The sequence below is a fragment of the Podarcis muralis genome, chromosome 15 (genome assembly GCF_964188315.1).
Source record: "Podarcis muralis chromosome 15, rPodMur119.hap1.1, whole genome shotgun sequence".
In the NCBI taxonomy this organism is placed as follows: Eukaryota; Metazoa; Chordata; class Lepidosauria; order Squamata; family Lacertidae; genus Podarcis; species Podarcis muralis.
In genome coordinates this window covers 37,117,608-37,141,103 of record NC_135669.1, presented here as the reverse complement: position 1 = coordinate 37,141,103, position 23,496 = coordinate 37,117,608, and the positions used below count along the sequence as shown (strand labels likewise).

The 23,496-nt window shown below is 47.5% G+C and overlaps 1 protein-coding gene across 1 annotated transcript in view; it reads left to right on the top strand.

Annotated features, from left to right (window-relative positions):
- Positions 1-23,496, top strand: part of KSR1 (kinase suppressor of ras 1) — a 116,800-nt gene that overhangs the window by 48,445 nt on the left and 44,859 nt on the right. The window contains exon 2 of the mRNA XM_028708776.2: positions 14,128-14,268. Within this exon, the coding sequence (XP_028564609.2) occupies positions 14,128-14,268 (141 nt within the window). The remainder of the gene's footprint in view (positions 1-14,127; positions 14,269-23,496) is intronic.

The window sequence follows — 23,496 nt, the reverse complement described above, 5'->3', positions numbered from 1 at the left end:
ATGAAATGGGAAGGGTAGCACCATCCACGCTGCCTTCCTTGGAGGAAAAGGTGGTAGATAAATGCAAGAAATAAATAGAATAAAAACCAGGCAGGTTCAAAGCCAGATTCTCTTCACTTTAGCAATTAAGCACTGCCATAAAAAACAACAACACTTCAAAGCACTTTTCTTAGCATGGAAAGAATTCAGGGATCTCAGTGAAAGTTGTGACTTTGCTCCTTCTCCAAGTATCTCAGCACACCTCCAGAATAATCCTTAGGATTTTTTAAAAGTTAAAGTTTAACTCTTTAAAAAGACAAAGCTTAATTTTTTTTTAAAAAGTGTGCATTCCAACCAAAAGAAGGTGCTCTCTTATTATTATTTTTAAAAAAATGTTTACAATGACTGCAACTGCTGAAGGCACCTGATGAGTTGTCTCAAATCAGGATTTTCCTGGATGGTTTATTTTTCTTCTGAATTACTGGAATTGCTTAAGGGTGATTTTTTTGTTTTGTTTTGGTTACAGGAACTTGTATTTAATGAGTGAGACCTGCAACGGAATGTTCCACTGTGGTGTGTTCCAGTTCAGGTGGCTGGCAGCCAGCCAGCCATGCTCTATTCTATGATACTCCATTACATTGCCTCTCCCCTCTGGTTCCCCACCCACCCAATTGGCAGTCAGCATTCTGAGCAGCCTCACTGAGCTGTCTGCGGGGTGGTTTCCATGTCTAGGGTTCCTCCCCTAAATTTTTGTCTTGCAAACCATGAGGTCCCCTCAAGTCATCTGTGCACTGACTGCATAATTCGTTCCGGAGGTCCGTACTTAACCTGAAACTGTCCTTAACCTGAAGCACCACTTTATCTAATGGGGCCTCCCGCTGCCGCCGCGCTGCCGGAGCACAATTTCTGTTCTCAACCCGAAGCAAAGTTCTTAACCTGAAGCACTATTTCTGGGTTAGCAGAGTCTGTAACCTGAAGCGTATGTAACCCGAGGTACCACTGTAGTTAGCGTGAGGCACATGGAATTGTAAGCAAGATAATTTCTCCCTTCCTGCCATAACCACTGGAGGTACTGTTCCATAGCCTTCTGGCTTCTGACATTTCCCTGTATTCTACTCATGAGGGCTAGAAGCTTGTTTTTAAAAAGTTAAACTTAGATCACATCCACATGGGACAGTTAAAGCACATGACTTCAGCCCAAATAATCCCGGGAACTGTAGCTGAAGTGTCTGGGAGTTGTAGTTCTGCGGTGGGTAAACTACAGTTCCCAGGATTCTTTGGGGGCAGGGGAAGCCATATGCTTTAACTCTGTGTTAACTGTATGGTGTGAATGTGACCTTAAAAGCTGAGATTCTCTGTAGGATTTATCTTGTGCCTAGTACTATATTCAGTAACTGCACAGCAGGGTTGAGGAATATGCATGTCGCATGCCCAGAACTGTCCCAAATAATTTAAATGTTCGCTTAGAGAAAATCCAGCCCTGATTATAATACTTGGAAGGTCTGATTTTCAGGGAAGAATATGCTTTTCCTTCTGAATGTCCCGAGTTCAGTCCCCAGATGCATCTGCAGACAGGACTGGGAATGTCCCCTGCCTGAAACCCTGGAGAGCTGCTGTCAGTCAGTGTAGACAATACTGAACCAGATGGACCCGTAGTCTGAGTCTGTATAAGGCATTTTCCTATGCTTCTTGCTGGTGAGGAGGGAAATACCGTATTTTTCGCTCTATAAGACGCACCAGACCACAAGACGCACCTAGTTTTTGGAGGAGGAAAACAAGAAAAAAAATATTCTGAATCTCAGAAGCCAGAACAGCAAGAGGGATCACTGTGCAGTGAAAGCAGCAATCCCTCTTGCTGTTCTGGCTTCTGGGATAGCTGCGCAGCCTGCATTCGTTCCATAAGATGCACACACATTTCCCCTTACTTTTTAGGAGGGAAAAAGTGAGTCTTATAGAGCAAAAAATACGGTAAATATATTTTTAAAAAAGCAGTCTTAACAACGTTAATAATTTTGTTTTTTTAACTTCCAGAATTTGCTGAGAATGCAAAACTCTTAGTCCTTCAGGACTAATTAATTTGAGAATTCTTCGGTTTGCAGTCGATTTGTGGTAGCATGTGGTTGTTTGCAAACTGCATATAAAAAGTAATCAAAATATGAAATCCTTTTTGTTTCCCGTCTTCAAAGATGTTATTTGAACTTGGTGGGAGCAGTGTGCATTCCACCCCCCCCGTCTTTTAAATGTGCGCTCCTGTATTTTTCCAGCTGTTTTGGATCCTCTGTCTATATAAGCATGTCCTTATTATCTGTAAAATGTTGGCAAATGTGTAGTTTTCTGTCAGTGTCTCATCTGTTTCCAAAAACACAGAAAGTAATTGCTGCAAGAAAAGTATCTTGGAGCATTAAGTTTGGGAGTCCTGTTTTCTATTTGTGGCTCTCTCTTTCCCCCCTTATTTTACTTTTCTCCTCCCCTTTATTTTATTTTTTTCAATATTTGCGTCACCGGACTGTGATGCCTTTTTTTTTTTTTTTTTTGCTTCGTTCTCAGAAGTCGGTTTTGTAACACACCCCAGCCGTTTCAAACCAAGCAGACAGCTTTACTTAGAAGCCTGAGCAGGAAATGACAAAATGGGATTCGTCGGGGGGGGGGGGAGTGGAGGAGGAGGAGGAAAGGGGCGGGGTTTCCACGGAACAATCCACCTCGTAAAATGGGTATTCACAGAATTTGAGGCTGGGGGATTAAATGATAAAGCCAACAGCAAGACGACGGCTGAGGGGAAATCTTTGTGGCCCTTCCTCTCTCCACATTTTCGCACCAGGTAAACGTTTTCCTTTTGCAACCCCAAAGGTTTTATTACTAGTAAATTATAGGGACCTTTCCCTCTCCCCCCCCGCCCCCCACCATAGTGAACCAATCCTGTGGAGATGTCCTGGAATGGGAGAAGATTGGGGAGATGGAGATGGATGGTCCTGAGGAAGCTCCCAGTGGGTTGGGGGATAGAGATCCAGAAATGGTCCCACCTCCCAAGATGTTGGCTGTCCCAAGCCTAAAGCCTCCTTCTATGAAGGAATCTGAGAGTAAATCTGATACGGAGATGGTTCTGACTCAGCCAACGCGGAGATACCAGCCTTGGCGCAAGCACAGCTCCCAAATCCAGCGCACTCAATGGAGCGACGATTTCCTTGCCCAGGGCTCTGTCTGGGTCCTGTGCAGTTAGCTGTGGGAGCAAGGTGCAGGGTGTGTGTGTCACCCTGTTGGATCAATGCCTTTTCTAGCGCTTAGCCATGTGTCTTAAAGGTAAAGGTAAAGGGACCCCTGACCATTAGGTCCAGTCGTGGCCGACTCTGGGGTTGCGGCGCTCATCTCGCTTTATTGGCCGAGGGAGCTGGCGTACAGCTTCCGGGTCATGTGGCCAGCATGACTAAGCCACTTCTGGCGAACCAGAGCAGCACATGGAAATGCTGTTTACCTTCCCGCCGGAGCGGTACCTACTTACCGTATTTTTCGCCCTATAGGACGCACTGGCCCATAGGACGCACCTAGATTTGGGGGGGGGGAATAAAGGGGAAAAAATTTATTCCCCCCAAGGCGCGGGGCTGGAGCGGGGGAAGCCTGAGCTTCCCCCGACCCCAGCCCCCAGAACAGGCAGCTCTCCACAAGCAAAGTCGCGCCGGGCTCCCACAGCTTGCGGAGAGCTGCGCGAAGCCTGCTCTGGGAGCATGCAGGGCTGGGGGCGGGGGAAGCCTGACGCTAGCCTCCAAACCACGTTGGGAGACAGCGGGATGGTGTGCTGTGCTTCCCCGCTGTCCCCCGAGCTTGTGGGGATGGCGACGGGGAGAAGCGCGCTTCTCCCCGCCTCCAGCCTTGAAACAATGTCGGGGGACAGCGGGAAGGCGCGGCAAACCACGTCGGGAGACGGCGGGATGGCGCGCTTCGCCTCCACATCAGGAGACAGCGGGATGGCGTGCTGCGCCTCCCCGCTGTCCCCCGAGCTTGCGGGGCTGGCAGTGGGGCTCTCCAGGCTTCAGCGAAAGCCTGCATTCGCCCCATAGGACACACACACATTTCCCCTTCATTTTTGGAGGGGAAAAAGTGTGTCCTATAGGGCGAAAAATACGGTATCTACTTGCACTTTGACGTGCTTTTGAACTGCTAGGTTGGCAGGAGCAGGGACCGAGCAAGGGGAGCTCACCCCATTGCGGAGATTCGAACCGCCGACCTTCTGATCGGCAAGCCCTAGGTTCTGTGGTTTAACCCACAGCGCCACCCGCGTCCCTTTCAGCCATGTATCTTAGCCTCTGCTCAATCCATGCCTTGCAACCTGACTTGCCTACAAAAACTGACTTGTGCATTAAAGGCTCTGGCGAAAATGGTGTCGAGGGTTCTCTCTCTCCATCCAGCCAAGAGAGCCAGGATGATCTGGGTAAACAGTTCCAGGCGGGCGTCATCCCACCTTGTCAACTTCTCTGGCAGTAGCGGTGGATGAAGCGAGCGCCTGTTTTGGGCTGTGACCAAATGGGAGTGAGGAATTGGCTGAAGGATAGCTTCCAGGGCCTAGACACTAACCTTCAGCCAGTGGATCGGCTCCCTCCTCCTTTTACCCCTGCAGAATTCAACGATTCTGACTTCGGTCCGGCTCCACCTTCTCGGATGGACCTGTGTGAACCTGGGGCCTTCTTCAGGCCAAGCAGATGCTGTACCACTGAGCTGTGGCACTTTCCTCAGTTGGAGATTCCAACCAAATATCAGGAAGAACTTTTTCTGACAGTAAGAGCTGTTGGACAATGGAATGGTCTCCCTTAAGAGGCTGTGGACTCTCCCTCCTTGGAGGTGTTTAAGCAGAGGTTGGATGGACACCTGTCATGTATGATTTAGTTGAGATTCCTGCGTTGCAGGGGGTTGGATTAGATGACCTTGGGGTTCCATCCAACTTTGCAATTCTCAGATTCCCAAATGATCTGAAGTGTTCCAGTATCTTGTTTTGGAGCAATTAAGTTTTATTTCCGTTGAAGTTCTGTAGTACGTAACAGAACTTGTGCACCATTACAGTGGTACCTTAGGTTACACACACTTCAGGTTACAGACGCTTCAGGTTACAGACTCCGCTAACCCAGAAATAGTACCTTGGGTTAAGAACTTTGCTTCAGGATGAGAACAGAAATCGTGCTCTGGTGGCGCAGCGGCAGCAGCAGGAGGCCCCATTAGCTAAAGTGGTGCTTCAGGTTAAGAACAGTTTCAGGTTAAGAACGGACCTCCGGAACGGACCTTAAGTACTTAACCCGAGATACCACTGTATAGCATTATTCATTGATGACTGAAACTTGATTTAGTTTGCACTGTATATTTTTATTTCTCAAACTTGAGATTGCAGCTCTCGTGCTCTGCTGCAGGCAGCATTTGGCGGTCATTCGGGGTCCAGTGTAGGAGGGGAGAGCAAGTAGGGCAGAGAAAGGTCCAACCACTTCCCGAGGCATCCCCGGAGGAAGAGATCGCCCCCAATTCAGTACAGCAGGCAAGACAAGCCCCTCTCTCCTCCTTTCAGGGTTTGGTAACCGGTTGCAACTGCCTAAGGAGCAAAGTCCAAAGAGCATCAGCCGGCCAGGCCGTGCCAGAATTGTGTAAGGGCAAGGGGGAGGCGGCATTTAAGCTGCTCAAGTAGGAGGTGGCGTGGCCAAAAGGTTTCTTGAAATGTGAAAGGTTTGTGAAACGTTTCCTGGCCTTGGAGAAATCCTTCTGCTTCTAGCCTCGGGATGAGTTTGCACCCATCTTTCTTGCTGCAGCAAATTCAGATTTGCTGCTAGATCCTAAGCGGCCCCATGAGCACTATACATTTAAAGCAGTATCACAGAACTACAATTCCCAAACTTCCCTGGGAAGTGGGTTTGACCGCTACACCACTCTGGGAATTCTAGCTCTCTGAGTGGGATAGGAGGTCTCCTGAGAACTCGCAGCACCTCTCAGTTCCCAGGATTTTTGGGGGAACCCATGGCTGCTTAAAGTGGTACAATACTGCTTTAGGGTATAGTTCAGATGGTCAGAATTTTTCCTGCGGGAAACTTCCTTTTGAAGTTTTTCTTTGTTCTTGAAGAGCGCCCTGGGACACTGCCACATTTCTCCTGTTTGGAGAAGGGTTTTGAAGCCTGATCTGTTTCTGCTTTGAGTCTTTATTCTTTGTTGGGGAATCTGTGGCCCTCCCAAAATGGTTCTGTACTTTTCCCTCTCATCACCCCATTTCAATAAGCCTTCTTAAAAAAATTATCCTCATTGGTATCTGCCCAGGATCCGAATGCCTTTTACGCCATGTATTGTTCTTTTAAACTGTTTTTATATTTACAGTTGGGTTTTGTTTTGATATAGAAAAATTGGGGTGGTTGGCTTTTGCTGCCCAACTCTCCTAAGCCCATGATCGGTCAGAGATGAATGGATGGAAGCAGGATGCAGTGAAAGCAAGGCAGATCTTTATTTTTCTGGGCGACAGAGTTCCCTCCCCTCCTAGCAAGGAGACAAGAGAGACCCAGAACCCTTTTAATTAAGGGTTTGCATTTTGGTGTGGAGAAGGAGGACATCCGCTCTACAAAATTGCATCACACATAAAGTGGGGTTACTGTGTCTCAGGCAGGCCAAGGTGTGATATTCCTGAGGGTTTTATCAAGTCAGGATGCCTGTCAGACATCCCTCAATGCAGAGCATCTGGGCAAACAATGGTTCGTAGATATAGGAGAGGAATCCCTTCAGGAACTTCCCCTGATTGCTGTCTGCCTATATGGCAAGGGGGATTAAGGAGGTAGAGGAAATATTTAGATTCTTTAGGAGAGCCAAGATGGCTTTTGGATTGCTCTCCTGTACTATCTTAGACATGTGGTTTATATACCTATGTATGTGTGTTTACCTTGTGCAATTATCAACATTTATTCTATATTTGAGACCTTAGAATCCCTATAACAGTTGATTAAAAGTCGTTTTTATACATGCAATTGTTTTTAGATCTGTAACCTTCATATACAGTATATAATGATGTTGTACATCGTTTCGAGATACCTCCAGGGGAAGCGATTTGTTAATGAAAATAGATAATAATAAAGCACCATTAGCTACTCTGGCTGGGACTGATGAGAGAGGGGTTTTTTTTGGTGGGGGGGCAGGGATTCTACACACCCCGTAGCAGAGACTGTCTTGCTGCCCCTGAAGGATAAAGCAGAAGTGTGTTACTGGCAGAAGATGGTGAATAATTATGTTTCAGAAGGCCTGAAATACAAACTTCAAAGAAGTTTCCAAATACATATGTAGGTATGTGTATAAATCTAAAGTCATGTGCACCCATCACCTCTGGCCATTTGTTCTCTGCCCCTCGTCTCACGAGTTTGTTGGTTCCAGGCTGAGAAAGCAGTAAAAGTGATAACAGGTTTCAGCTGAAAGCAGTTCCACTGGATTTTGAAATCGGAGAACTAGAAAAGCTAGTCTTGCTGTATACCTGCCAAGGCCAGGTGTAGAAAGCAACAAGGCACAGGTTGCAACAATCTCTTGGATGGGCCACTTTAGAACTCGTGTTAATTTATATGCAGATCCACCGCTGAGTGTTTGTGTACCTCAATTGCTGCATGTTCAGCAGGGGTACGAGAGCTTCTGTGTTTGCTCATGCGTTCCAGTGGACGCAGAGTCGAACTCATATCCTGACACCTGCGTTCGAATTCTGCCTCTGTTTGCATGGCTACCCTCTCCCCAACCCCACAGAAAAGTGGCCTGTTTCTCTTTGCTGTGGGCAGATTGATCTGGAGAGGGACAGCTCTTCAAAGTCTTCCCAAGCGGGATGCTCTTGAGTTTCCTATGTGGCGTTTTGGGTCCAGAAAAGGGCAATCCAAATCATAGAATCGTAAGAGTTAGAAGGGACCACAAGGGTCATCTAGTCCAACCCCCGGCAATGCAGGAATCTCTTGCCCAATGTGGAGCTTGAACCCAGGACCTTGAGATTAACAGTCTCCTGCTCTACCGACTGAGCTGTCTCAGAGATTGACTGGATGGAGCACCTTCCTGTCAAGTAAAGGTTAAAGCATTTGGGGGGCTTTTTAATGAGGTGGGGGTGATGACTACTGTGGGGGCAGACCTTGTTCTGGATATTCAGTTCCATTTCCCATCATTCCCAGTTTTTGCCCAACAGTCGATGAGCATTCTGTGGCTATCAATCCTCAATGGGTTGTTTTTGGATTTCTCCCCTCTTTCTTTCTTTCTTTGCCTGTTTAGCAATTGCAGTGTGCTAGATGCTAAAGTAACTTTTTTGAAACTTTTATGGCTTCCGAATTATCATACATTAAAATATCTTATCTTTTTTCTGCAATAAACAGACACTTATTTTCTCTCTCTGAGCTTCTCCCCATCTTTCTCGCTTCTTCCTTCATTCCTGCATATGGACTTGGTTCTCCTTTCCAAAACGCCTGGTCAGAACCTTTTCCCATGTTCCCATTGCTTTATTCCACTGGGGAAAGCAAAACCCCTTTACTTCATATTTCATCCTGCTCAACTTCCGTGCAGGCTGCTGGGTTGCAACCTAAGAAGAAGAAGAAGAAGAAGAAGAAGAAGAAGAAGAAGAAGAAGAAGAAGAAGAGGAGTTTGGATTTGCTATCCCGCCTTTCACTCCCTTTAAGGAGTCTCAAAGCGGCTAACATTCTCCTTTCCCTTCCTCCCCCACAACAAACACTCTGTGAGGTGAGTGGGGCTGAGAGACTTCAAAGATGTGTGACTGGCCCAAGGTCACCCAGCAGCTGCATGTGGAGGAGCAGAGACGCGAACCCGGTTCCCCAGATTACGAGTCCATCGCTCTTAACCACTACACCACACTGGCTCTCATGAGACAAGCCCCGCTGGATCAGGCTGACAGCTCATCTGGTCCAGCAATCCTGTTCTCACAGCAGCAGACCCACAAGCAGGACCCAGCACTCTCCCCTCCTGCTGTTTCCAGCAACTGGTATTCAGAATCACTACTGCCTCCGGTGGTGGAGGCCAAGTATTGCCTCCATTGCTGCGAGTAGACATTGATAACTTTCTTCACGAATCTGTCCAGTCCTCTTTGAAAGCCGTCCAAGTTGGCAGCCCTCGCTATGGGAGGGAGTTCCACAGTTTACGCGCAGCATGAAGAAGTTGAGGATGGTCCAGCAGACCTCTGATGGTTTGTGGTTTTCATAACCCCAGTGAAGCTTGGTCCATTTGTTTGAATGGGGGCACTTGCCCCACTAGGCCCCCACCTCCTTGCCTGTCTTCTTACACCCAGTCGAGATGGTGGCATGGCCTGTCCGCTTCCTCCCCCTTCGTCTTGGTGTTGCCCCTTGCAGACTTGCCAGGAGAATGGAGGCATGGGGAGAAATAGTCAGCTCCACCTACTGGTTCTACCTAATGTTCAGTCTCCCTATCAGCCTCAATGGTCACCCGCCACCATTAAAGTAGCCCAGTCCTTCAATTTATGAACAAGTGACGCGGCAGCTAAAAAAGCCAATGCAGTTCTGGGCTGCATCAATAGGAGTATAGCATCTAGATCAAGGGAAGTAATAATGCCACTGTATTCTGCTCTGGTCAGACCTCACCTGGAGTACTGTGTCCAGTTCTGGGCACCACAGTTCAAGAAGGACACTGACAAACTGGAACGTGTCCAGAGGAGGGCAACCAAAATGGTCAAAGGCCTGGAAACGATGCCTTATGAGGAACGGCTAAGGGAGCTGGGCATGTTTAGCCTGGAGAAGAGGAGGTTAAGGGGTGATATGATAGCCATGTTCAAATATATAAAAGGATGTCATATAGAGGAGGGAGAAAGGTTGTTTTCTGCTGCTCCAGAGAAGCGGACACGGAGCAATGGATCCAAACTACAAGAAAGAAGATTCCACCTAAACATTAGGAAGAACTTCCTGACAGTAAGAGCTGTTCGACAGTGGAATTTGCTGCCAAGGAGTGTGGTGGAGTCTCCTTCTTTGGAGGTCTTTAAGCAGAGGCTTGACAACCATATGTCAGGAGTGCTCTGATGGTGTTTCCTGCTTGGCAGGGGGTTGGACTCGATGGCCCTTGTGGTCTATTCCAACTCTATGATTCTATGATTCTAAGTCAGTTTGTGTAAGGTGCTCTTTGACTCTGTTGTTCTGTCTGAATTTCTCCTCGTCGCGACTGACTGTGGGTTTTTGTTTTTTGCTTTCGACTGCATCTCTCTCTCTCTCTCTCTCTCACTCTCAAACACACACCCTTTGACACCCTGAAAAACGTAAAAATAAAAACCTGCTTAAAATTCCAGCATGCTGTTCTCAAGACCTGTGAAAGTAACTTGTGTGGGAAGTGAGAAAACCTCACTTGCCCCCAGAAGCTGATGTTTTAGTCAGCTTCGCTGCTCGTGCAAAGCACACCCCACCGTCCTCAGTTTGGAATCTCGGGTCTGCCTTGTGTGAACAGAATGTGGTGCATCGTGAGCAATGGGAATCCAAGTGGTGCAGCAGAGACTCTATGACTCAGTGCAACTCACTTCCCTGTGTTCCCATGCTGTGTAAGCCAAAGGGAGCCAGCAAACCTCTGCCTTGTAAGGACAGATGAGGCTTTTATGTGTCCCAGGCTCAGAGCTGAGTCCAATATCTTTTGGCCCTAGAGGTGGGAAATGCAAACAGTTTACCATTCTGTTATCTGCACTGGAGGTTTGTGTCTGAGTGGGAATAGGGTTGTAAGAAGGGCATCATTTTCCATTCCGCCCTGTGCTCGTCGCTTCCAGCGCCGTCTCCATTCCGCTGCAGTCCGTCTTCTGCCCGAAACCCACGCTGCTCACCTCACTGTCCACTATGGCGAAATGGCATAAGTTGCGCCGTTAATTCCGTAAACGTTACGGTCATACTGTTCCAACCCATTCATTCCAGCGCAAAAGAAACACAAAGCAAATGAGGACGGAAAGGAGTGGGGGACTTCAAACAATTGTGTATCATTTGTGAACTGAAAGCATCAGCATTGGTGAATACCAAGGCAGGTTGATTTTGCGGACATGGGATGTCTAAGCAAATGCCGGCCGTTTCAGCTCCTGTTTCCATTTTCGTCAGAATTCTCTTGAGATCTCTGGCCAGAGGTTGTGGAACTCCAAACACCCATCGGTCCCAGCCAGCATGGCCAATCAGGGGTCATAGAACTGTAGAGTTGGAAAGGGACCATGAGGGCCATCTAGTCCAACTAGTCTAGACTCTCAGATAACTTCCTAAGAATTTGGGTTGGCTTTGATGATGTCTTGATAAACTCAGTGACCTACGGATCTTTGAGAAACCCTGGTCTGTGTTGTAAGTTATCTAGATGCACATAATTCAGCCACTGTGTTGGAGAAAAACATCCTGGATTTGATCATAGCCCAGGCAGGAATGCCCTGTTCTCCACGCTGAGTTACATTACAAACACACACGCACTATGCAGTGTGCGATACGAAAGAGCATAATGAGATCCCTACTGGCTTTCAAGCCACTTTCTCATCAAGTCCAGCAGTCTAGAATCCTAGAATTGCAGAGTCAGGAGGGTCCCCGGGGGTTCACCTGGTCCTGCCCCCCGCAACGCAGGGATCTCAACTATAGCATCCACAGGCAATCAGATGCCCTTAAGGGAAGCCTGTAAGCAAAACCTGGCAAGTAGCATTCAGGGCCATGAATTCCCCTGACAGCGCAGGTAGAACACAGCCATCCTGGCTTAGTAGCTGCTGATATTCTCCAAGAATTGAACTACAGTAATTTTCTTTTTTTAAAATCCCACCTTGCTGGGCATCACTGCCTCTTGTGGGAGCAAAATCCATCCTTTCGCTGTGAAAAGTGCTCTTCCTTTCTCCTGAATCTCCCAGGCTTGTAACAGACTTGCAAAAACATTCCCAGAAAAGCTATAGGGAGGAGCAGCAGCCTTTGCCTTAAAAAAAGGAAGAGAGTAAAAAAAAACAGAGGGAGAATAGGAACGCCTGCCCACTGAATGGAAATCTTTCCAGGGCAGACCTGATGTACGTGGTTGTTTAGACGTTATCGCAGCTGCAGAGATGACATCGCTTAGCAGAGACAACCTGCGGGGCTGTGTGTGTGTGTGTGTGTGTGCGCGTGTATATGTGAGTGAATGATCTATTCTAAATATGAAGGCGAAATCAGATTGTGTGGGCCTTTCCCATGGAACCGGTGCCGCTCCCACCACGGTGCTGAATCAGCGGGAAATGTATCTTTCGGGTCATTTCAAATGTTGTCTTAGCTGAGTCAGCCTTCTCCATCGCTGATAAGGAGTATTTACACGTCTGGGATAACATTTGCAAGGCTTCATAGATTTGACCAAGACTGAAAGGAGTGTGTGTGTGTGTGTGTGTGTGTGTGTGTGTGTAAAAGGTCTTGAGTTTTGCTCTTCTCCTTATTCATCCGCTGTGGGGCAATGACAGGAGAGAGAACTGTTTCCTTTCTTCCCTGCTGGGGGGCTGCCCAGAGGCAACCGATTGGCCACTGGAGGAAACAGGATGTTTGGACTTCAGGGATGTTGGGGGAGCTAGGTTTTAGCCTACACTTTTTAAAGAGAGCAGGCTAGATTTGCAGTTCTTGGGCTGATACTATGTGGATCGGAACAGTGTTAGCCTTTGGCTTTCACACCCTTCTCCAGATTTGCAATACAATTCTGGGCTCAAAAAATTGCATTGATTTAAATGCATCCAACTCCCCCCACCCCCCCAGTATTTTAGAATAAAATGCATACGGAAATACATGTTGTGAAATGTCCGTACAGGGGCCAGGGGAGAGAGACATTAAAAATACAAATATTGTGCATTAAAAGGAATCCACAGGTTGCTACAACAAAGGAATGGGCTGGATGTTTGAATGCATATGTCTGAAAGTGGCCCAGTCCACTTTCATCCTTCTTATTGGCTAGATCAGTCTTCCCCAAATTGGTACCTTCCAGATACTCTGTGTTCAAGGCTCTTGCTTCAGTCTCCTGGCACCTCCAGTTAAATGTATTAGGTAGCAGAATTAGGTAGCAGGAATTCTAAGAAGTCGTTGCTTTCTGTTCCTGTATTTGCTGCCTGCAGCGTGGTTGCCATTCCACTGCAGTTCATCTGCTGCCAAAAACTGCATGATTCATCTGCTGTACGAAAATCACATAATTTGTGCAATTATTTGTGTACGTTTCATTGCCCTTGCGGCCATTCCGCTGCGTGTAGTTTGGTGCTAAGGAAACACAATGCAAATAGGAAAAATAATGTTATTGGTTATGCTTGTGAACTGAAAGCAACAACAACAGCAAATTTCAATCATGTTTGCTGGATCAGTTTCTGTCCTGGACATGGAATGAATAAGTGAACATCGGCCAGAGGCCTGTGACAGGTGGAACCAAATAATTGTAGCTTTGCCCTTATCTTGTTGAGTTCTGTGTGGATTAAGGAGGGCAGAAGTGGATAGCTAGTGTGTCGTCCCCCATCCCACCCCCCACCCCGGACTGGGCTGGTTGTAAACAAGAAGGCAGTCAGGAGGGGGTTGGTTAAGGCCCCTTTTGCCCTAATGGACCAGCTCCCCTTGCAGTCAAAAATACCTTCCTTTGGGGCAAGTGAAACTATTTTTCTGAAAAGAAGCTGCCTCACTAAAAGAACTTGTAAGAAAAGAGCCTGGGCACTTCATCCCTCTTGCTTGAGAAGCTGGAAGTTCTGCCAAATCATTTACCTGTGGGAGAAATGGGAAGCAGGGCGTATTTCATTAGCTTTGCTGAAGAACCAGCTCCATTAAGTGCTATTATCTTTTGAGATTCCTGCATTGCGCTGGGCTCGATTAGATGACCCTCGGAGACCCCTCCCAACTCTACAATTCTGTGATTCTAGAAGTGCCTCCTTCCACTGAGTTGTTTCTACGCCCGCTGGTCCTTATAAGAACTACTGTTTAAGAGCTGGTGCCCGAGCTTGCCTTTTTCCTCTTCCCTCCCTGTCCTCTTTCCTTGCGTGCTATGCATTTCAGGTCATAAGCATGCAGGTAGGGGCTGTCCTTTTTAAAACTGATGGCATGTAAGCCACCCTGGGAGTCTTTTCAGCCGAAGAGCCAGGTGCAAATGCTACTGATAATAATAACCACGTGTATTAATGGGTTACCGGTTTGTGCTCTCAGATGTTTCCTGGTGCCGTTTGTGATCCTTTTCCCTCCTCTCCCTTGGCAGGTGAAACTTGTCCGTTATATTGGCACCCAGCTTCAGTGCAAGTTGAATGTCCCCCTGAATGACAGGACAGTGGAGCTGAACAGTTACCCGCGCTTCAGCGACTGGCTGTATCTCGTCAACGTGAGGAAAGACGTCGTTCAGGTAAGACAGTGGGGAACGTCCATCCGAGCTTCCCGGTCAGGAAAATGGAGCCGTTTCGTTGTCTAAAATTCTCTCTGCGTACGCTTGAATTTACTTATTTATTTTAAAATTAATGGTAGATCTGTGGCCTGGGTACAGGCAGCGGCTGGGTAATGTGCCTGACTGCATATAACGCCAAACCCAGAAGTGACCTGAAAATTTCGCAAAAAGGGACGGAAGGGGACGGGGCAGAACCGTGTCTTTGCAGACTTTTTCAGTGGTATTTCAAATATATATACAATTTTACTTAAAGGTGTGATGCCTTGAAACGTAACCCCCCCCCCCCCCATAAACTGGGAGCCGCCTGTATTGTAAAAGATTTTCCCCCGTATTGGATAAATGTACACTGTACTACTTTGTGTGTTTAGTTAGAAGTAAGGCCCCGTCTGCCCTATGCATTTAAAGCAGTATCATACTACTTTAAGAGTCAATGCTTCCCCCAAAGAATCCTGGGAACTGTAGTTAAAGGAGCCAAGAGTGGTTAGAAGACCCGTATCCCCCTCAAAAGAACCTACAGTTCCCAGAATTCCCTGGGAAGAAGTCTTGATTGTTAAACCACTCTGGGATTTAGAGCATTGTGAGGGGAATTACAGCTTCTGTGGGCTACACCAGCTTTTCATGGCCCCTCGCAACATTTCCCCTCCGCTTCTCTCCTCTTCTGTCGTCAGACAGAATCTCCACTGATGGAGATGATTCTCCCTAATATCTGCTTTGAAAATGATCTCTGCACATGCTTGGGAGTTCTTGCTTTTCTCCAGCCAATTTGAGCTGAAAGAGGAGACCCCCCCCCCCCCCCCCCGTTTGTGACATTCCTCACTTAGCTCACCCAATCCACAGGTTCTTTGGTTTATGAACTTAAGTTTTGTTCAGTCTTCTTTGATGCTGTGAATGAATTGTGACGTTACTGGTTTCCTATGAAAGCCCTGGAACAGGCTTGTAAATATTTTTTTGACCCAGGTCTTGTCTAAAGGACTTTTTCTTTGTATCTGTCACCCTGAAGGCGTAAGACCTAACCATTGCATGCCGCTGCCACTTGCAACTTCCAAATTCCACCAGAGGGCTGAGATTTTTGCACGCAGATTTTCTCACTTATCATGGAACATGGCAGAACTCTCTCTCTCTCTTTGCAGAGCTCTTTGGGCTTACTGCAAAAGCGAAATGTCTGTGTATATGTGGAATTCTTTAGATTAACCTTATCTTGAAGCTGCAGCAGGGATGATGTCACTTCCTTATCTCATGTGTCCTCCAACACGTCAGTCACGATTTTAATTCGTTTTATTACAAGGGGAACTAGAAAGCATGAGTGATGTTTTGGCCACCCAGGAGTTCAATGGTCTCTCACAGTGATTTCCACCTCTTAGGTAGTCCCTGCACTATGCATTTAAAGGAGTATCCTACAGCTTTAAACAGTCATGGCTCCCCCCAGAGAATCCTGGGAACTGTAGTTTAAGGGTGCAAGAGAATTCTTAAAGGTAAAGGTATCCCAGACCATTAGTTCTAGTCATGGCCAACTCTGGGGTTGCAGCACTCATTTTGCTTTACTGGCTGAGGGAGCTGGCGTACAGCTTCCAGGTCATGTGGCCAGCATGACTAAGCCGCTTCTGGCGAACCAGAGCAGCGCACGGAAACGCCGTTTACCTTCCCGCCGGAGCGGTACCTATTTATCTACTTGCACTTTGACGTGCTTTCGAACTGCTAGGTTGGCAAGAGCAGGGACCGAGCAACACCCCATCGCGGGGATTCGAACCGCCAACCTTCCGATCGGCAAGTCCTAGGCTTAACCCACAGCGCCATCCGCGTCCCTAAGAGAATTCTTAGCAGACCTATATTCCCCTCACAGAGCTACAGTACCCAGAATTCCCTGGGAAGAGGGATTGACTATTAAACTGAGCTGGTGAGGGGAATAGGGGTCTCCTCACAGTTCTCAGCACAAACTACAGTCCCCAGAATTCTTTGGGAGAAGCCATGATACTTCCTTAAATGTGTAGAGCATAGGTACCAGTTCCCTGGGGCCCTGGGTGCCAGATCACCCACAGAATTCCCCATTAAGGGGCCAGGTATCCATAAATTTTGGTGCCAGGGCCATGCACGCTGCGTGGCACCCACAACCCCAGGTGCCCACATTTGTGGGGCCAAGTTGGCACTGCTGGCAGACAGAGCCTTAATTTGAAATTTGTCTGCGTGCCGAGTCTCAGGCCTGTTTTGAAGCTTGTGCCCTAGAACCCTCGTTCAAAATTCGTCACAGCCCGGTTGCAGCAGAAGAGAAGCAATTTGCAGAGATTTCGGGGGGCTTTCTTTTTCATCGTGCGCAAGTTCAGTGGTCAAACTGTGGCAGGGAAAAACCGTTCCTGGGGCCCAGGTTGAGGAACCTTTTCCTGGCCGATGGGATGAGTTCCGCTTCCCAGCTTTACCACAGCCTGATGGAACGAGGCAGCCTAATGGAATGCCTGCCTGTTACTTCGATTTAATTCCAGAAGGCTTCTTAATGATCTTTTGAAGGGCAATTCTTCCAAACTAGGGGGATGTTAGCACCATGAAGGAAGACGGACACCTTTATCAATGTCACTACATAAAATTTACATAAAATTTTATTACGGCCATAGGCCCATACAAGTAAAAACAACACATAAATAACAGCTTGTGCACGTGGGAAAAACCAGCCGCTAAAACACCACTATAACAATAAAATGCTATAAGATGGAATGGCATACTACGCCTTAATTAGCTTGGAGTGCTCCTTGGCGTCGCTTTTGGGTAAGGACAGCGACCAGGAACCTAGTCACTTTCAGGGTCGTGTGGGTATCCTTATCCTGCAAGATTTGGGCAAGGTGGAATTTTGGTGGGGTACTCTCTAGTTTCTGTATGATTGATCCCAACAAATTTGCCCGTGGCACATTGAACAAGGGGCAAGTGAACATAATGTGCTGGAGCGACTCCGGCGTCTCCTTATCACATTCGCACATGGCGGAGGCTTGGCCCTTTGAGAATCTATGTCTCAGGACATTGGAGGGGAAAACGTTAAACGTTATCAATGTCAACTTCAGTGTTTGGGGGTGAGGGGCTTGGTCAATATGCCCTAAGTGTGGGGTTGGGTTGTGGGTGGGGAGATGTTGTCAAAGTTGTCGCTGCCTATGTGCTTTCTCTGTCTCTCTTTCCGGGCCCAATCCACCCCAAAGCAAATGCTCAAGGCAATTGGAGGCTTGTGTTCCTCCTCCTTTTTGTTATCACAACAGAGAAACGAGGGGTGCTGTGTCACCTTCCCTCTGGTGGCATGTGAGCTTTGGCTGTTGCTGGGGGGGGTGACCCTCATTCTGCAATACTTGGGCCAGTAGTTTTCCATAGGGTTTGACTGAAGCGGGTGAGTGAATGTCAGCTGTGATGTTGACGTAACACAGCATTGGGGGTTTCTAGAATTACTTAAGCCCCAAAACGAAAAGTCCCCACCCCTGGGGTGTTTGTCAGTCTCACCAGAGATCTCAATTTACTGCAATTGCAGAATGCAGAGAGGGGAAACACCGGTTCTGTGATGTCCAAGATGTTATCTCCCCTGCTTTGTCATTGCAGTTGTTTAAAATACAGTGGTACCTTGGGTTAAGTACTTAATTCATTCCGGAGGTCCGTTCTTAACCTGAAACTGTTCTTAACCTGAAGCACCACTTTAGCTAATGGGGCCTCCTGCTGCCGCCGCGCCGCTGGAGCGCGATTTTTGTTCTCACCCTGAAGCGAAGTTCTTAACCTGAGGTACTATTTCTGGGTTAGCGGAGTCTGTAACCTGAAGCGTATGTAACTGGAGGTACCACTGTATCTTAATGTACAGGCAGCTGTTTGACATGGGAAATGCGTTGCTCGCTCTTTGGGATAAGCCCCTGGGATCTCCTGAAATGAAGAATAAAAAAATTAAAGATAAGAATATGCAGACTTGGGCCTCATCTACACTCCACATACAGTGGACGCTCTGATTGCGAATGTGATCTGTGCGGGAGACACATTCGCAACCCGCAGCATTAGCAACCCGCAGCGTCGCGTCTGCGAACGCACGAGTCACGATTTGGTTTTCTGCGCATTCGTGAGTGCCGAAACCCGGAAGTAACCTGTTCTAGTACTTCTGGGTTCGGTGCGGTGCACAACCCAAAAACGCACATCCTGAAGCGTCTGTAACCAGAGGTATGACTGTACTGGTTTAAACAGTCATGGTTTCTCCCAAAGAATCCTGGGAACTGTAGTTTGCTAAGCCGGCTGAAAGTTGTGAGGAGACCCCATTCCCCCTCACCGAACTACAATTCCCAAAGTGATTTAACAATCCCTGCCTTTCCCCAGGGAATTCTGGGAGATAATGTGCAGGGAATAGGGGTCTCTTCACCGCTTTCAGCAGGATTCGATGGGGGAAGCCATGACGGTTTTACGTGGTCTGCTTCTTTAAGCCCGTAGGGGGTATATATGGGGCCTGGGCAAACTTGGTGGTTGAGACTCACCTGTAGTTGTCGTTACTTGCCTGTTAATCTGAACGGCGCAGTGCAGTTTCATTTGCCTCTCCGCACAGATACCGTCCAGATAATGTTTGTCTGTTACGAAATAAATACGAAACAAGGTGGGAAATGGAGGGGACGTGGGTAGCGCTGTGGGTTAAACCACAGAGCCCAGGACTTGCCAATCAGAAGGTCGGCGGTTCGAATCCCCGCGACAGGGTGAGCTCCCGTTGCTCAGTTCCTGCTCCTGCCAACCTAGCAGTTCGAAAGCACGTCAAAGTACAAGTAGATAAATAGGTACCACTCTGGTGGGAAGGTAAACGGCGTTTCCGTGCGCTGCTCTGGTTTGCCAGAAGGGGCGTAGTCATGCTGGCCACATGACCCGGAAGCTGTACGCCGGCTCCCTCGGCCAATAAAGCGAGATGAGCACCGCAATCCCAGAGTCGGCCACGACTGGACCTAATGGTCAAGGGTCCCTTTACCTTTACCTTTTACTGAGACCCTGCTCTGTCTCTGTCCCTCCCTCGTCCTCCCGACAACTCTGCAGAGCCAGGGAGAAATTGTGCTTTCCCCATTTCAGTCCCTGCGTGGTGTTATGAGAAGGTCAAATACCGAGCAGGGGCTGAAGCATCATGCTCACTTTGAGGGGCCTCTTCCTTTCCCAGCCACCAGCCTTTCTTTATATTTATATATACGGTGGTACCTCGGGTTACATACGCTTTGGGCTACATACGCTTCAGGTTACAGACTCCGCTAACCCAGAAATAGTACCTCGGGTTAAGAACTTTGCTTCAGGATGAGAACAGAAACCGCGCGTCGGTAGCGGGAGGCCCCATTAGCTAAAGTGGTACCTCAGGTTAAGAACAGTTTCAGGTTAAGAACAGACCTCCAGAACGAATTAAGAACTTAACCTGAGGTACCACTGTATAATATTTTTATTAAATTTTCAACAAAAATAACACAAAAAGTAAAAAAAGGCGAACCTTTCAAGTGTGTTAATGAAAGGGAAAATGCTCAGTTCATCATTGATGCGCTGAGGTCAATACCTGGGGAAAATTCCCCTGGAATCCATTTGCGAATATGGAAGGTGGGATTCTGATGTGGGAAGCATTGTTGGCAATGTCTGGGCGGGCGATGTTTTGTTCCCCCTCCTCTCCATTGACAGTTCTTTGGAAGTTTTCGTGGGAAAGGTTATGTTCCCGTGAAGGCTGTCCTTTGGGGTCTTTTAGGCAAGAAGAGTGGAAAGAGATTTACTTCTGTGGCAGTGGGAAACAGTTCTTTGTAAACGTTGAAAGAAAGTAGAACCAAACAGTTTTTCTCGGCATTTAAGTTTACACAGAGTTTGGTCCCTGACGTGCCACTGGGAACTTTCCTATGAAGTATATGGTAGGCAGGTGCTTCAACAAATCGTTGCAGCATGGAGTTGTGCCTGCTCAGGGTGCCAGCCAGTCGGCCATGCCCTTTCCTGCGGTACTCCATTCTGCCCTGTCTCCCAACAACAGCAGCATTGCTTGTTTGTGCTAGACCTCCCAGTAGGCTGTTTTTGGTCTCCTTAAGGATCACCCCACCCCTAAAAGTTATTTTGTACTTATGCAAAGCACATACCTGCCGATCCGTCGCTTGCGCATCATTGGTGCCGTTTTAGTTACAGTGGTGCCCCGCAAGACGAATGCCTCGCAAGACGAAAAACTCGCTAGACGAAAGGGTTTTCCGTTTTTTGAGTTGTTCCGCAAGACGAATTTCCCTATGGGCTTGCTTCGCAAGACGAAACGTCTTGCGAGTTCTTGCGAGTTTGTTTCCTTTTTCTTAAAGCCGCTAAGCCGTTAATAGCCGCTAAGCCGCTAATAGCCGTGCTTCGCAAGACGAAAAAACCGCAAGACGAAGAGACTCGCGGAACGGATTAATTTTGTCTTGCGAGGCACCACTGTACATATTATTCACTAATATTTTTTAGTTTATTAAACAAAAAACCCTAGCTTAACAGGATAAAATACACCACATTACAGAAGGATCCACAGTGGAAAATAATGAGTTTGCCATGAGTATATTGGATATGATAGGTCATCATTTATTTTTGACACTTTTTACTCCATCCATTTCCTACCAACCATCTCAGGGTGTTGTCGAGAGAGTGCGTGAGGGAGGGAGTCTCGGGTACAAAGTCAGGGAGCAGCAACATGACTGGGTCAGGGTTCGAATCTCGCGTTTCCCAGGCTTAGTCCACCACCCTGTTGGTCGTTGTTTAACCAAAGAACAGGCTGCCTCCTTTTCATCTCTGGTTACCCTGCAAAAAGTTGTCCTGGAAATGGTAGTTTGCCCTTCATAGAACTACAGTTCCCAGACCCTCAACAAACTGCAGTTCCCATAAAACTTTTTTGGGGGATAGGGATGTGTTTTGAATGCACTTTAAAGTTGTGGTGTATACACAGCCTTGTTCTGTACATAAATTTGTTTTATACAGAATATGCGGAATACAACATAACTATCCCAATTCTATGGGGGAGTGAAATCTTTTTAAGGTTTATAATTAATATATATGATCTAGTATTTACTGAAATGTAAATACAAAGTAAATGGGTAATCAAATGGTGTCCTCCACTATTGAAACTCACCGTATCTATTTATCCAGGCATGGTTTTTTTAAACCCGCACTTTTATAAATATATCTAGTCTATTCCCTTCCCTGAACCCCCCCAAAACACTTTAGGTATTGTGTTGCCAGATATCTTGGTCTGAGAAGGGGGCTGTTAACGCGGACATAAAACAAGCCCCTATTTTTTAAAATCTTGGAAAACGTCGTAGGATCTGAACTTCCCTCCACCTTCCGAACACAAACAAGCAGCAGGTCTCTCCCCACCGCCCACCTCCTCTCAGCCGATTTGCTCCCCTCCTGCTCTGCCAAATCCCAAAAATAAATCTGGCAGGCACTGGGGAGGCTGGAAAGCCCCAGGACCACCCCCCTTTTCAGAAATAGCCTGCCGGCTACAATTTAAAATATCTGCTGACTCCACCACATCGGGCAGAGAGAAGCTTGCCTTTTGCTGGGCTGGCTGGCTGGCTGGCTGGCTTTCCCCCTCCCCAACCCAGTCTGGTATCAATCTTGGGAAATCTCCAGTTTGTGGCTTGTTGATTTTTTTTTTTTAAACTCCCTTTTCTTTTTTTGCTGCTGCTGCTAATTTGAAAATTCGAAAGCCTATGGTGGATTTTTTTTGTAAACAAAACGAAACAAGGCAAATGACAGCTTGTAAAATCCTATAGTTTGGGGGGGAGGCGTGAAGAGATTACAGCACGGTAACAATGCAGTGCTTGTGGAATTGGGCCACGGCAAGAAGTCCTGAAGACCTGAACGGGAGCCAGCCAGTCACGCTGCGGAGCGTGAGAGGCCTCGCCTGTCCCGAGACGGCGGTTCCTGAGGTGAGTTCAGAGAGTGTCTGCTGTGGTTTCTGCTACTGAAATCAGTATGTTTCTTTAAAAATCAATAAATACCACCTGGAGGAAAGAGGGAATGGTAGAGTGAGCTGGATTTGTGGAGGCTGTTAGGAGAAGAGGCAGCTGTTTGAACTGAGGGGCTACAAAGAACCGATCTACCCATTTCGCAGGAGGAAGCGGCAAGGTAGATCAAGGAAGGAGACAATCGGGCAATGTTAAGACTCTGGACTTAGTGGTCTCAACTGAGAGGGGTCCCCCCCTTTCCCATACCCCCCCAATGTTCCTCAGATGAAAATAGGGACATTTCTCATTCACGCCCCCCGCCAATTGATCCTCCTCAGCCCCTCAATTTTGCCCCCCCAGGGCATTTCCACTATCACTATACCAACGGAGAAAACCCCTTGATCCTGATTTTATTTCATGCTTTGGTGGGTTTGCAAACAGAAAAGCACACACCAACAAATAAGTCTTAGCAAGGAGCAAGATTAGACGCTGACGCACAAAGGCTTTATTTTTTTTAAACAAAAACACACCCCTAGACTCCTTGCGCTCTTCTCTTCTCCCCCTTTCTTCCCACCCAGGGCGGCCCTGCCCTCCGCCTGCCCCTCAAAGCCTCGCAGCCGAACGTCTCTTCCTGCTTGTCCGCCCTCCAGCAGCCGCTATGAACTGCGCTGGCAGGGGAAATGGGGATGTTCTGCGATCAAATCAGAAGCCGGGATGGCTTTCGTAATTCTGGGACCGTCCCTGGAAAATGGGAAACTTGGAGGGCATGCCCTCTTGTTTTGTTAGATGTTGAAGTACATTACGTGACTGACTTTGCTCTGCTGATTTTGTGGGGACCCCTGAAAGTCCAACCTCAGTATAGACTATGCCATGGGTAGGCAAACTAAGGCCTGGGGGCCAGATCCAGCCCAATCGCCTTCTAAATCCGGCCCGCAGACGGTCTGGGAATCAGCGTGTTTTTACATGAGTAGAATGTGTCCTTTTATTTAAAATACATCTCTGGGTTACTTGGGGGCCTGCCTGGGGTTTTTACATGAGTAGAACGTATGCTTTTACAGTGGTACCTCAGGTTACATACGCTTCAGGTTACAGACTCTGCTAACCCAGAAATAGTGCTTCAGGTTAAGAACTTTGCTTCAGGATGAGAACAGAAATCGGGCTCCGGCGGCGCGGCAGCAGCAGGAGGAGGCCCCATTAGCTAAAGTGGTGCTTCAGGTTAAGAACAGTTTCAGGTTAAGTACGAACCTCCGGAACGAATTAAGTACTTAACCTGAGGTACCACTGTATCTAA